Source organism: Thunnus maccoyii, chromosome 13 (assembly GCF_910596095.1).
Source record: "Thunnus maccoyii chromosome 13, fThuMac1.1, whole genome shotgun sequence".
Classification (NCBI taxonomy): Eukaryota; Metazoa; Chordata; class Actinopteri; order Scombriformes; family Scombridae; genus Thunnus; species Thunnus maccoyii.
In genome coordinates this window covers 9440722-9456127 of record NC_056545.1, presented here as the reverse complement: position 1 = coordinate 9456127, position 15406 = coordinate 9440722, and the positions used below count along the sequence as shown (strand labels likewise).

Genomic DNA, 15406 nt, shown 5'->3' with positions numbered 1-15406 from the left:
AATAGTTGCCCATTAATTGTCTGTTTGATTAATTGACTAATTGTTGCAGTATAAGAACATAAAAATAACAAGAAATAACAAAAAGCACGATATGCCCTGTTTAACAGGTGAAATTAGAGATGAAGACCTGCTTCTCTCTGCCACTATTTGAGTATCTTAATGAGATAATAATGTTCCTGCCGGTGTTGCTGTTCTCTCTCTATTAGTGTCTGATCAGGTTGAACACATTTTAAATCGAGTTTAATTTTCCCTTTATATCACGTGTCTCTTTTATTATGAATCATCGAGTTCAAGTAGGTTTTTGTAGGTTTTCCAGTCTGTGCCATATTTTGGATTGATAGTAAGGGTTCTCAAACACACACACACACACTTTACCTTTATGTTATATGTACAGTACATGATGTACGTATAAGGAAACATGACTGTAACATCACTTTAATGAGGTTACGGGGAAAACACACACACACACACAGTGCAGTAGATCCAGAATAGAAACAGCCTCAGGCCTTCACACAGAAGTAACATACAACTAACCCGGCAGTATGTCACACAGCATTGTATGTGTTTCATGATAACGTGTGTGTCTACATTAATATGTTCTGTATGTCTCTGATGGTTGTTTATGTGTGTATCTCAGTTCATAAAGCTACACGTGTGTCTTTACATGTCGATGTTTGAGGGTTAACTCTTAGGTGAAGAGTTACAGCTGGGCTGCCGTCCGATTCGCCGTCCAGTGATGATGCGCTGGAGACAGTGGGCTGTCGAGAGCGATTCCCTCTGTTGGATCGGGGATCCTCTTTTGTTCTCGGCGTGACATTTCCCGCTGCACCAAGGCTCAACTTTCTGTGGTTTGTAGTCATCCAAATCCCTTTTAAACTTCTTAATTTTGGCAGATTTTATCTCCATTTTAAGATCTGCTTTGTATCTGAGCAGATTGTTTTCAATATCTGAGGTTTCAGCTAACAGCTCAGTTTTCACAGTTTGTATATAGTCATTAATCCTAGAAAGTTGATCAGTAGCTTCTTGGATTATTAGTACCGTAAGACTTCACACCATGTATCACAAAAGGCTTTGTTGTCCCGTCCAACCAAGCGACAACCTCTGGGGCTTTAAAATGAGGCCAATGCTGAAGTACCAAAAACTGCAGTTCCTTGAATGGCCACTTGAGGCTCCAAAAGCGAGTCAATCCCCATAGACCTCCATGTTAAAATGCCCAACTTTACAGCAGAAATAAACATGTTTACAGTCTGGTACAAAAAATGGTTTTGGTCTCTAAAGCTAATTTCCTCTTTCATGACAACTGTACGGGGGGTGAATTTTTTATAACTCACCCGTTTAAATTTTATTAAGCCGTAAAGTTCTGCATAATGAAGGACATGGCTGCTTTGAGTGACAGGTCCGCCAGCCGCTAGGTGGCTTGTTTCAGCCATTCGGCCCACCTCTTTGCCCATTTCTGATTGGCTGGGAGTTAGGCAGCGTCACATACTGCCAAGATGGCGACGGCCGGAGGGCTCGCTTTGAGCTTCAAAACCGCTCTTCAGAAACCAACGGGTGACGTCACGGTAACTACGTCCATATTTTTATACAGTCTATGCATCCAACAGTGGATGATGGTTTTGTAATTCTCAGGTCCTGTGGACCTGTTTGTTATGTAGGTAATCACTGAGTGTGATGACATGTATATTCATTTATTCCTATTCAATCTCAATTATAAAGATGTTTTTTTCTGTAGGCCATCAATCGATTCAGTCTCTCTGCCAAACCAAGAGTCTCTTATGATTATACATTCATAGACGTCCCTCTGTGAGTTCAAGAGTCCTGCAGAGGTTTGTTCCTGGGTAGTGGTGTTATGGAGTATCTTTATCGTGAGTGCTATTTAAGGTCATCATGACAGGGCATCATGTGGGTACAAGGCTATTAGAAAGCAGCGTCAATGAAAAACACCTGCACACTTACTCTGAGCAACACAATCTGATCAGGACAATGTTTCGATCCTACTTGGATCTTCGTCAGGTCAAAATGTTTGTAAAAATGAAAAAACGATGGGTTGAAACAGTAATTATTTGTGTGTATCATCACATCATGACAGACCCGTTATGTGTTTGTCCAGGTGTCCTACCTGGGGGAGATGTCACAGCCCTGCTGCATGAAGGCCCCGAGAGAGAACCAGAGAGAGTTGAAGATCCCAAAGTCGTTGGTGTATTCGGGACTCTCCTTTTCTTTCTGCTGGTTCTGGTTCTGGACCTGAGCCTGTGAGAACCCTGACAGATAAAATAATATCGTAGTTAGATTCATATCATGTGGAAAACAACAGTTTCACATGTGACTAGAACGAAAATAAACAAGATAAAAGTGCCTGTGATGAGGATGACGAGGGTGGTGAGATACCTGGAGAGTGAGCGAGTTCAGAGGAGGAGGGAGGCAGAGCTCGCCGGGAGGTAGAGGAAGGCAGAGTTTCATCTTCATCATCTTCATCCTCACCCTTCCACTCATAAGGACTGAACCGACTCACCTGACACACACAGACGTCACCAGCACAAATTAAAGGTAATTTTCTTATAAATAATTCTGTTTACTATTAAACTGAAACAGTCGATCATCAGAAACTTCAAAGAAAGATTTCAATGTGAAGATTTGTTTCTTTTCTCTGTTAGTTATCAGATTGAAATTGAATATCTCGTCAGTTTGGACTGACAGACATCTTTCACTGTTTTTTCCACATTTTGTAAACTAAATGAGTAATCGATTAATTGAAATATTCTGATAATCATCAGTTGCAGCTCCTCTGTTTACATTTACCTGCCTGTTCTCCACACAAGACACTGTGGAGGATATTTACTATGACTGACTCTAATTACAAACGCAATTCAATTTAGCGCAATATTCATTAGGACTGGAGATGTAAATGAGGTAAAGTTAAGTTGCGTTTATTTGTAGAGCAGATTTAAAAAACAGCAGGTGTTCATTAAAGTGCTTTAATACTACTGGAACTGGCGAAGAGTTGTGAAGTTGGAGCTGTTTCCTGAAGTTAAAGTCTCATTTTCACATAGACAGTGTTGATGACTCACAGTTGGAGCTCTTCTACTGCTTGGAAGCATCCAATCACAGACCTTCAAATTCAGTTACACGCGCCGGTAACGGCAGGCGGTAGCTAAACATTATTCTGTTGAGAAACCAGATTTTACAATCTGCAGTTTAAATCCATTTATTTCCAGATTTTGGTGGATGAATTTAGCAAATATGGTGTCATGTTTCGTTCTTAACTTCAACGAAGACGCATTTTGAATTAATTACCGCTCTGATTGGGCCTCCGACTGGTTTCTTCTCCATAGCAACGGCAACCAAGGCTCATGGGTAGTGAAGTATTGTTAGCCAAAGCTGTTGAGCTTGTCGGGTTTCTATGAGGTGTAATATTGAGGATAATTTCTGTTCTGCCTTGTTCCATCATTTAATAACTAGAGACTAAAGCCATGCATGTATGGCAGTTATATCTGTATATTTCCATCTCCTCTTAAATTAATTTTTTACGTCACAAATTGTTTGATTCTTTTGTTTTTATCTTTTATGTTGCGTTCAAGGACATCCAGGATTTAGGAGTCAGCTTCAGATTTACATTTTACTTTTCAAGATGTGCTTGCTTGTTTGTCCTCCAAGTTTAACAATTTATCAGCATAATGCAGTATTTTAATTGATTAATAAATTATGCTGAAAGGCAGAGACGATTTATTAATGGACTCTGTTAGGGGGGTATTAAATGTTATACACATATTAAATTAATTTTTTGTATTTATTCATTCATTATATTATTGTGATGTTTGACATGCTACTATTAGCTTAGCAATATCCACCTCACATGCACTAATGTACAGTTCTATAGCATATTAACATCATTGAACAATGTATACTCAGCAGATAGTATTATAGTTATGGTTATATTATTCTATTCATAATTTCACTTATATTTTAGGTATTCTATTTATCTAATCCTTACCTATCAACCTCATTGTTTTTGTATATTGATTTTTGTCCAGTAGCTGCTGTAACACTTTATTCCCTTTAGGATTAATAAAGTATTATATCTATCTATTTATCTATTTATGCTTCATGAGAGAAATTAAGAATAATATAAATTCTAAGATGACAGAGAAAAGATGATCATAAACCTCTAAACACACACATCTGTTCAGTCTCAAACACACACACACACCAGCCCTCACCAGGAAGAGCACCACGCTGACTCCGATGTAGGCGAACACGATGCACATCCAGATCTCGTAGGCGAGCGGGTCGAGGAAGGAGAAGACGCCCGGTTTGGATTTGGTGGGTTTCTTGATCATGATGGAGATTCCCAGAGACATGAAGGGTTTGGTGAAGTCGATCACCTGCTCTCGCACCAGAGTGATGGTGAGCGGAGCGACGGCCACGTCGGCCTTCTGCAGAGAGAGAGAGAGAGAGAGAGAGAGAGAGAGAGAGAAGCTCAGATACAACGCAGGAAGGTTTTAATCACTGGAGTTCTTATACAGCCACAAACAGACATGGACACAATTTAATGTTTTTATTATTTTCCTCCGTCCGTCTCCTTTTTGCTCTTTTCTGTTCAGTTTAACTGCAGTGGACTGAACTTTCAATAACTGCACAGTCTTTGCTGACGTTAAAACTTTTTTAGCTCAAGCAGACACATTTTGCTTCACATCATACTGTTTATATACAGACGGGTGACAAATTAAAGGAAAAACTGGTCCAGGACTGAATGTTTGACCCCTACAGTGAGGGGATCTGGTGGCTCTGTTATGCTATGGGGGGCCTTTTGCTGGCCTGGTTTGGGTCCACTTGTCCCCTTAGAGGGAAGGGTCACTGCAAATAAATAGAAAGTTGTTCTGAGTGATCACCTTTATCCTATGATGAAACATTTCTATCCTGATGGGAGTGGTCTCTTCCAGGTTGACAATGCCCCACTTCACAGGACACGAGGGGTCACTGAATGGTTTGATGAGTATGTAAATGATGTGAATCATATGTTATGACCTCCACAGTCACCAGATCTTAACCCAATTGAAACCTATGGGAGATTCTGGACTTAGGTGTTAGACAGCGCTCTCCACCACCATCATCTAAATACTAAATGAGGGAATATCTTTATGGGAGATTGATTGTGTTCATCAGCCTTGGTATTGGTTCTACAAGTATCTGGAACTCTTCTGGAGGGATGAACACGGGTTGCACAGTCCCACGGGACCCACCGCAAATCTTGCGGGAGTGGGCAGTTTCAACTCTGCTGCAGGCGGGTCCCTGGATTTAGGCAGCGCTGCAGGCTGACTCTCACAGAACCGGACTGAGTGCTCAGTCAGCGCTCCTCCTGATGCTCCCTGACACCGCTACCTGCCGCTGCTCCTCCTCACACACATACACACACACACACTCATGAGCGTGCACCACCGGCTGCTGCAACCTGCTGACTTCACCTGAACAAGCAAGGAACAGAAACACCAAACAATGCATGCATATTGCATTACGCGATACTGTAGGTTATTACTACTTTGGCGCTCTTTTAGGAGGTAACGGAGGAGTTGCACGTCATCATCATTAGGAGCGCTACTCAATTCAGTTCAGTTTCTCCTGATCAGTGCGTTAAAAGACACACGGAAACTAAACAAAATAAAACAACCTCAGCAAAACAAACACAGCCAACAACACACATGTAATTTTGCCCTAGAACAGACATAGCTTACTTATTGCACTAGAATAACTGTAATTATTGCACTATTATGCCCTAGAACATAATTTTGCTATATTATTAGCGTAGCAAAAAGTGTCTCTTTATTAATACTATGCAGAAAAATAACGTATTTTCCCTGCAGGACGGGAGAAGACACTAAATCAATGCAACCCTATTGTGCAGGCATGAATGATCAGAATGTTTGTGGGTGTGGGCGGGAGTGGACACACACATTGCGGGAGCAAGCAGTAATGGTCAGAAATCCAGCGGGAGTGGGATTAAGGAAACAGTCCCGCACAGGGCTCTAATTTGCACGTCTAAATCCTGTTTTTCCTGCCAGAGTATCTGAGGCTGCAGAACCAGTGACATCTCAAACCAACTCAAACCTTATTTTTTCAAAGGCCTTTCTTTAATTGATAGCATCCTTTTTTAATTCAATTGTTGAGTAAATGTAACAGTCTGCTACAGTGCACCAAGCAAGACAACAAACTGTGACAGCAGAAGCCCCTCAGTGTCTGTGATCACCAGCCGCCACTACTAACAAGTATTGTCTGTATCACAAACCTCCGTTGTTGTCCAAAAACTATTAACCCATTAAGATCCGTCGACAACTCCAATGGTATAACTTTTTTAGGATGACTACATCTATGATTACTGTCATCTGACTCCACCCATATGCACAGACTTATTTGATTGGATGTTTATAAGCCTTCCTCATCATCTAAAGTGGACTGCAGTAGAGCAACAACCCCTTTTTCAGCAAGCCTCATGTTTGTTTTTTTTTGTTGAAAAATGTCTCTTAAGACTATTTATTGTCCACCATTAAAATATTTTTTTGCGTTTGGAACATAATTGGGTATCAGGTGACATGTTCTAACCCTAACCCTAACCCTAACCCCTAACCCTAAAACACTCACCAGAGTACCAAATGTGGATTCATCCGCCACTGAAAATAGTCCCCAACAAACTACAGTGACTATCTGTTTTAGGACAAAAAATGTTTTTTCTGATCCATGTCTGTGGTTCAGGTCCGGTCACACTCACCCCGTACACCAGCTCTCCCACCATGCCGTTCCACATCTTTGTATCAGCGTCTCTGGCGCCGTACTTGCCGTCACCCACCAGCTGGAGCTGGTAGGTGAAGCCGACGTGTTTGGCGATCTCTGAGGCCAGTTCAGCACAGTAACCTTCATACTTCTCATTTCCAACAAACTGCTCGTGGTTCTTCTTCAGCATCATGTAGGGAGCTTCCTGTGAAGAGACAGTACTGTTACTGCCAATTTATTTTTATTTATAGGTTAAATATCAACTAGTTAACATTATGATTCCTACGTAATCGCTTTTTTAAAGTAGCTATAAACTATATTTTCTATCATTACAATCTGAGTAGTCAGTGTGTAATGTGTTGGTTGTGGCTCGTAGTGATGAACCCACAGAGAATTATCAGTGACTCTGCAGCTCCTCTCGGCTTTACGGAGCTTTAAAGTGAGTTTCAGCTCGTTGTTTATCTGATCAGCTGTGACTTTACTGTTTTAGTTCACTCTCAGCGCTCTCATAACGTCATTTTCAGTTGCAGCAGGCAACTGTTTTAAGAGAAAAAGATCTAAAAAGCTGCTGTACACTACCTGCTCAGCACCAAACAGCAAACAGACACAGTTAGCTGTAGACTAGCTGGTGAACATAGTGGAGCATTTAGCAGCTAAAGAACCAGATATTTCCCTCAGGAGTTGGTAGAGAGTAAAAACAGAGTTAAAAGAGAGTGAATATTGGACTTCAATATGTCTGCTGCCCCCATGTGGCCATAAATATAACTGACTGCAGGTTTATTATTTCATTATCAGGTTGTGAACATTAATTAGATGCAACTCACAACTGTTGTGTTTCTGACTTCTGAGCTTATAAAAGGGTGATTAGAAATCTAAATTGAATCCTTTAGTTTTTGTTATTTATAAGTCAAATTACTTGCAAATGTTCTTGTAAGATGTTCTTTGTAATTTTTTCAAACTGTCAGGTTTGCTATGAACTACACCTTATTACCTTATTAAATTTAGAGTAAGGTGAAGAGTGTTGTGTCCTCCCAGTCTTACCAGTATGGTGGTGACTATGTAGGTTCTGTTCTGCAGACCCAGGGACTCCACCACCGGCTTGTAGATGGCTGTGTTCACGTAGCCTCTCTTCTCATTCCAGTAGCCAATCTGAACACAACGTCACTGTTAGACTACAAGTCATCAGCCTCTGTTCACTGTCTCAACTGTCATCTGACAGGTCTTTACTGCTTTGTTTTCTACAGAAGCACATTGCAATCACCAAAGAAAAAATAAAAAAAATGACTTAATATCTCATAATTACAAGATAACACTGTCACACGGTATTCTGTGACCTGCTATATTTCCACGGCAAATGTTTTTACACACTTTATTGCAGGCTTTATTTTGACAGTTGTTACCAAATGGTTCCATATTATTTAGGTATGTTTACAGATTTTGATTGTTTGGGTGTATTACCAATGTATGAATCTGTGTACATGAAGCATCTTGTAGCTGCCCGTGAATGAACAGAGCAACTTCGTGCAGATTAGAAGGAGAAAATGCACCTCCTTTCCAATAAGAGACTTCATCAATACAGATACTCAACACAGAAAGATGCTTATATCCTCTAATTTAAAGTCCTGTTTATGTCTTTGCTCTGCCCCCCTCTGCCCCAAAAATGATTAAAAGTGACGGACAAAGATGTTTGCAAGTTGTAAACATGAAATCCAGACTTTGAAGTCTCATTTGAAGCCTGAACCTCTATGAAGCAACTAACTGTTTACTTACTACAATAAGAACTCATACTGTACTTCTGTGCTGCTGATGGGGTTGAAAAGAAAGCTGCGAGTCTGCAGGTTTTTATACCAAACAAGCTGATTTGACTGATTATCACACCTTTAATCAGAGAAGAGGGAGCTAATTACTGAAATGAGCTGATATAGTGAAAACCTGCCAAGTCCTGACTCTCTGCTGAGTGTGACTCCAAACCAAACTTCTGTTAAAATGAAACTCTTTTAACAAAAAGGACAAAACAGCGAGCAGCAGCACCTTCCTGGGTCCAGTGTGACTGAGCTCCATCACTGTCAGCGTGTAGTTGGTGCGATGTCCTCGCTCATCAAACTGAACCTGACCCGTCAGCCCTTCAAGACGTACCTGCGGGCACACACACACACACACACACACACACACACACACACACACACACACACACACACACCATGTTTATTTTCTATCAGAGGTTTTAAAACTGTGAGGCACCTCCCCGGGGGGGGGTGCAGAGGAGTTGAAGTCTGGCCCGAAATTTGCATCAAAACTCCTTCGTTGAGTCATAACTCATTCAAATCCGATCACACACTCAATCAATTGATCAAACTTTATTGGTATAGCATCTTTTGTACAGGTTAGTGCAAATGTGAGCAGTAAAAACAATGAGACCAATACGCCAAAAAATATACAAATGTAATGAATGAAAACAAAGTAGTGGTGCTGGATACAAGGAGGTTAACTTATGGCAACCACCTTATTACTACTAATTATATGAAATGAGTGTTTGATATTTCTGTTTTTCATTGTAATTTTTTTGTTGACCGAAAAATTTGGACACAATTAGCGTCAAGACCTCCTATTATATTTGTATGACGTTTGTAATGTTTTTTATTCCTTTTATGATGATGGTGTCTTGACACATGTGGATGTCATTAGAGGATTGTCATTTGTCATTTGATATATATATATATATATATATATATATATATATATATATATGTATATGCCTCATAGTTGGTCAAACCATCACAAATAAAGAAAAGGGAGCTCTGATTGAGTGTGCAGGTACTTCTTGTATCTAGTTTAAACAAATGTAATGAAACCAATCTAAAATAATACAAAATAAAATAAGAACTAGATTAAACAGATAAAGGACAATGGGAATAAAAGACTTTAAAACATTAATACAATAAAATAAATGATTAAATACACAGACATGATTCACATATTTTTAAATTCAGTGTGACACTTCCCAAGGATATCATCATCTCTCATGTCCATCATGAATAAACATCCATAAATATGCTTAGAAATCATGCAGAAAAACGTTCCCTATGGCTGCAAAACTTGCCTGAGAATCATCACATTTTTAAGTTTTCTTCAGTATTGGTCAGAGTCAGTATCAGTTGTCTGTAAGTTCATGGCTACACTACAAACAGGGACTGCTGACAGCTGATTCAGCAGACTTTTAATGGAGACTACTTGACAAAATGTAAACACGTTGAGTCTTATATTCCTGGAACACTGACACTCTCCTCTACATTCATATACACACATTTGTCCTGTGATGAAAACCAGACATACAGACAAAAAACTCAGTTATCACTGTTTAAAATTGGCCCAACGTGATGTGCATCAGTGTTTTTGTTACATTTTATTGTGTGTATTAACGTTTACATGCTGCATAGTGTGTGTGTGTATGTGTGTGTACCTGTTGCAGGGCTCTCTGTATGTCGATGCCCTGTCCCCAGGGAGCGGGAGGGTTGGCCAGACACTCCCCTGCGTTGCCGCGGCGAGAGATGTCGATCCGTTGCCGCCGCAGGTTCTGGAAAGCCGTCGCCATGACGCTGACGCCGTCGTACGTCAGAGCTCCTGTATACTGAGCAGTCAGAGATCAGCGGTTACCAAACTCTTTAAACCACAGCAGCTCGTAGTGATACAAAAAAAAAAATTAAAAACACTATGTGACATGTTTGAGTTAATAGAAACCCTTTTTAATATTAGAGACCTTTTAGTCTTTGCTGCTGTGCAGATTTACAAATCAATATTGAACTTAAGATAAATATGAATAAAAACCTATTTTTGAATAAAAGGAAAAAGTAAAATTAACTTACATTTTAGTTTTCTAAGACAAAAAACACATGGTATCAAGCATCGGCTGTCTCTTAAACTTTTTTGGCACTAGAGCTGCAACAATTAGTCAAATCGACATAAAATTAATCACCAACTACTTTCATAATCGATGAGTCATTTCAGTCAGGAGAAATGTCCAAATTCTCTGGTTCCAGTTTCTTAAATGTGAATATTTTCTGGTTCTTTAGTCCTGACAATAAACTGAATATCTTTGAGTTGTGGACAAAACAAGACATTTGAGGACGTCATATTGGGATTTGGGAAACAGGAACTGACATTTTTCACCATGTTCTGATATTTTATAGATCAAACAACTAATCTATTAATCAAGGACATAATCGACAGATTGATTGATAATGAAAATAATCATTAGCTGCAGCCCAATTTGGCACCACTGCTATATTTAGCAGTCTTTCCACTCAGTTGTGGAACAGCTAGCTTCCCCTGTAGCATCAACATACAGTCACCATACAGTCAAACTTAACGTCGTCTCAGACTGTGATGAGGCCTGAGATGTGTTCATGTTTCTCTGAGATCTGTTTACAGAGACAAAATCATTCCATCATTGCTCTGAAAGTCGTTATTTTTGATTGCTGTGCAGCTGGAAAAACCAGAAAGCATGTTACGTTACTTTCAACAGCCGGCAACCGTGAGCTGCTGCTGGTGATTTAGATGTTTGTTCTTCTGTTTTGGTGCATTTGAAAATGAAATGATTATATGGAAATCTAGTTGATATAAATATCAAAATGTCAAATAGACATGTGTTCATGTTTGTAAGTTAGATAATAAGGAGACTTTAGCAGGAAAGCTAATGTTGGTTGTTGTTCAGAGTCTGTTGCTCTTGTGTTGTGTAGCAGGATGCAATCAGGCTCAGTGTGACCGTCTGATCTGCCGATGAAGGAAAATATTTGCTGGTTGCAGTTTCTCAAATGTGAGAATTTGAACATTTCTGTGTCATACTTGGACTGTTGATCAGACAAAAGATATTTAAAGATGTCACAATGGCTAATAGAAAATTATTATGGGCATTATTCACTATTTTCTGACATTTTATAGAAAAAATAATCGAGAATATAATCAGCAGATTAATCGACAATGACAGTAATCGTTGTCATACTGTTTTTCCATAGTATTGGTCTTTGGTTGGGGTAGCGTAATATGACCTTTCTTCACCTGCCTTGGTTGATATCTGTACAAACAACACTATTCAATACTATTATGTTCCCAAACAAAATTAACAGCTGCAACTAGCAATTGTTTTCATTGTCGATTAAAATGTTGATTATTTTCTCGATGAGTTGTTTGGACCGTAAGATGTCAGAAAATCATGCAAAATGTTGATCACTGTTTCCCGAAGCCAAGGATGACGTCTTGTTTTGTCCGAACTCAAAGATATTCAGTTTACTGTTGTAGAGAACTAAAGGAACCAGAAATATTCACATTTGAGAAGCTGAAATCTACAGAGTCCCACAAGGGTCACAGAGAGATTTTTTTTTTTTTTTTACATTCCCTCACAGTATGTTTTGCGTTACCTTGCAATAGTTCTGGGTTCCCATGTTTCCTCAGTGAAACCTCTCTGAGATCCAGCTCTTTCATAATCAAGCGAACATCCTCTTCACTTACTCATAGGCCGTACTCTCGACATTCAGAAAACATCCATCGATATCCGTGCAGTTGTACAGTAACTGGTCATGAATGACACTGACAGCATCCTGCAGATTACTGTACTGCTTTCTTCTGAAGAATCCTCTTGATCAAAGAATTCGTTTCAAGTTTACTTTCACTAATTACATAACCAGTCCTATTGAGCAGTAATACTGTATCAGCATACTTAATGCCCAGTTCAAAGTAAAATTCAATGAGCTGATCCATACTGGGGCATTGCGCTGGCAGCGGAAATGGCTCAGAAGGAATGGAAGAAGAAAAGTATTGTGAGGAAACACAAAAGTATTGCAAGACAATGCAAAACATATTGCGAGGACCGTTGGGGGGCTCTGTAGGAATCAGAGAATTTGGACATTTTCTTCTTAAAAAATGACTCAAAATGATTAATTGATTATCAAAATTGTTATGGAGAAATGCTGATCAATGGTCAACATATTGGTGAAGAAAGTGTCCAGGAGCCTTTGATGTCTTATGCTGAGAATATTTACTGAACACTTGACCAAGCAGAGAACAGAAACCTTATCAGTCACAGTTGAATGTGCATTGATGCCGTCTCTAATGTTCTGAGGATTTCAGCTCTAACTTTGGTCTTTAAACCTCTACAGATACCACAGATACTACAAATACGTCCAGATATAGTCAAACTCAATGCTTCTACTGTATGCAAAGTCTAGCCTATTGGCTCATTAGTCTCTAAATAGGGAAATGTTTTTACCCGTGTTAGTTCAGTCACATTGCATGGAGCTTCAGGTCACCTATCTGTGGTGTCTGGGGAGTCTCGGGGCCATCTCCCTGACCTTGGTTACCGTGACAACGCCGGCTCACTCTTTATCAGAGTGGCTCCCGCTTCCCCAAACATCACAGATAGCTGCTGTGAATCTCAAGGAGAGGAGTCAGTCTCCCTCTGTAAGATTTACTGCTGTCTCTACTGTGAGCTTGAGGCCCATAATTGACCCAGTGTTACTGTAGAGTTTTCCATAACAAAAAGAATCAACTAATCATTGCAGTTTTATAGCCGACATCTTAACATCTTATCTTCAACTTTCAGCCATTTGAGATCAGCATGTGTGTGTGTGTGTGTGTACCCGGAGCCTCCTGCGAGCCAGTTTGAGGTCTTTGCTGTCGAAGTCGAGCCATTCCTGGTTGATCCTCTCCACAGCTGGATCGGACCGGTTCACCAGCTGGAAGCCCGTCACGTTCGGCCCCAGCTTCTGAAACTCTGTGACGTTCAGGTCCATGAAACCCTAACACACACACACACACACACACAGATTAAATACCTGCATTCACTCATGCACACACACACTGTATTCACGTTTCACCACTTCCTCCCAGTAAATAGCCAGACTCACCAGGTTGGCCACGATGTAATGGTAGTTCTTCAGGTTTCTCCTCTGAGCGGCGATCTGAACGAGAGAAAGTCAGAATAAATGACGTGCTGATTTTTCTGATGGTTTCTAATGATGATAAAAAGCCTTCATTACACATTCATCACACTCATCTGTACGTGTGTGTGTGTGTGTGTGTGTGTGTGTGTGTGTGTGTGTGTGTGTGTTTTCTCTCAAACAGCTAAACAGCTGCTAATTGGAAGACTTTCTTCCTCTTTGAGGGATTAATTGCCCATCTTCACCATCGGAAAGAGATGAAGAGAAAGAGAGGAAGCGCTCTCAGATTGATGAGAGTCAACCGGCAAACTGATAGGAACGGAAGAGAGGAGGAGGAGGAGGAGGAGGAGGAGGTAAAGAGAAGAGAATGAAGAGGAAGGAAGATGGAGAGAAAAGACAGAGAGGCCCGAAACAGGAGGAAGAGGAGGCAGAGAAGGGGGTGGAAAGAGAAACAGTTGTAAAGAGGAGGAGGTAGAGGAGGCAGGTGTTGGCTCCAGTCTTCCTCTCAGGTCCGGCTCCTAATGAGCATCAGTTGATAAACATTCAATAACAGCTGCTTTGCAGTGCTGAACACAACTACTCACTGTAGGAGGAGAAAACTGTTTGAAAAGGACCACTCCTCCTTCATCTCTCCCTCCTCCTCACTTCCCTCTCTCTTTCTTGTTAAACAGCTACACAAGACTCATGTTTTACCTGTAAGACTCGTGTTTTAATGCTGTTGTTCATCATCTGTGATGTGAAAACATCAGATTTCCACACAGTCAGAGAAATCAAAAGTGTGCGTCCTGGTGTTAGTTCAGTTATAATATCCAAGCGCAGCATGAGCCTCTCTACCGATCGGCTGCTGACAGCGCTGTCAGCTGAAGAGTCGATCACACTGGACGGTAGAGAAACTGCTACATGTTTGTTTAAACAGGAGTTTAGGCGACTTTGCTGCATTTAACACCGGAGTTGAGAGCTCGGAGCAGGAAACAGTCGCTCTGCATCACGTTGTATCATCCCTCTTTGTTTCCATCACACTCATGTATTTAGGTCATTTAGAGTTAAGAATCTGTAAAAGTTTACAGCCTGTCATGCTGTCACCCTGCATTACTCTGTGTATAATGACATGGCTATAAAAAAGGCAGCAATTCGACTGACAAAATGCAAATCGACTCGGGGGTTTCTCGACTGATGCATCGACTCAACAACTTTTAGAGGGCAGCCCTAAATATCAGCTTCTTTTTCATTTTGTGTGATCAATACATTTTAACAGTATCTTTACATGGCTGTGTGTCCTGAGCTGATCCTAATGATCAGGCATATTTTAAAAGGATCATAAAGACTAAAATAAAGCAGATCTACTGTGTTTTGTCACCTCAGCCTGCAGGTGTTGCAGAGCTGCTCTCCTTTACAACAGCCGGCCTCGACAGTGCCGCATTTCCAGACTTCCAGTTCCAGAGTTGAGGGGCTCCATCTCCTCGAGTTTTCAGCCTCAACCGAGGAACTAACAGACCACTACTGGAGGCTCTCAAGCTGCACTCAGACTCGTAAGGGGTTAGAGGTCAGATATATAGTCAAGGGTCAACCTCATACCTTCCTTAATAATAGTTAAAGCTGTAATGATTAAATAAAAGAAAAATAATCTGCAACTATTTCGATAATTACTGTTCAGGCAAAAATACCAAACACTGACTCGCTCCACGTTTCCAAATATGAGAATTCACCTCTTT

General features: G+C 40.4%; 1 protein-coding gene across 2 annotated transcripts in view; it reads right to left on the bottom strand.

Moving 5' to 3' along the window:
• Positions 1-15406, bottom strand: part of LOC121909881 (glutamate receptor 1-like) — a 103630-nt gene that overhangs the window by 25567 nt on the left and 62657 nt on the right. For both annotated transcript variants that reach the window (XM_042430697.1, XM_042430696.1), the window contains 9 exons: positions 13662-13715; positions 13395-13553; positions 10223-10390; positions 8794-8898; positions 7804-7911; positions 6761-6967; positions 4218-4433; positions 2389-2512; positions 2120-2261 (listed from right to left, as the gene is read on the bottom strand). In XM_042430697.1, the coding sequence (XP_042286631.1) occupies positions 2120-2261; positions 2389-2512; positions 4218-4433; positions 6761-6967; positions 7804-7911; positions 8794-8898; positions 10223-10390; positions 13395-13553; positions 13662-13715 (1283 nt within the window). The remainder of the gene's footprint in view (positions 1-2119; positions 2262-2388; positions 2513-4217; positions 4434-6760; positions 6968-7803; positions 7912-8793; positions 8899-10222; positions 10391-13394; positions 13554-13661; positions 13716-15406) is intronic.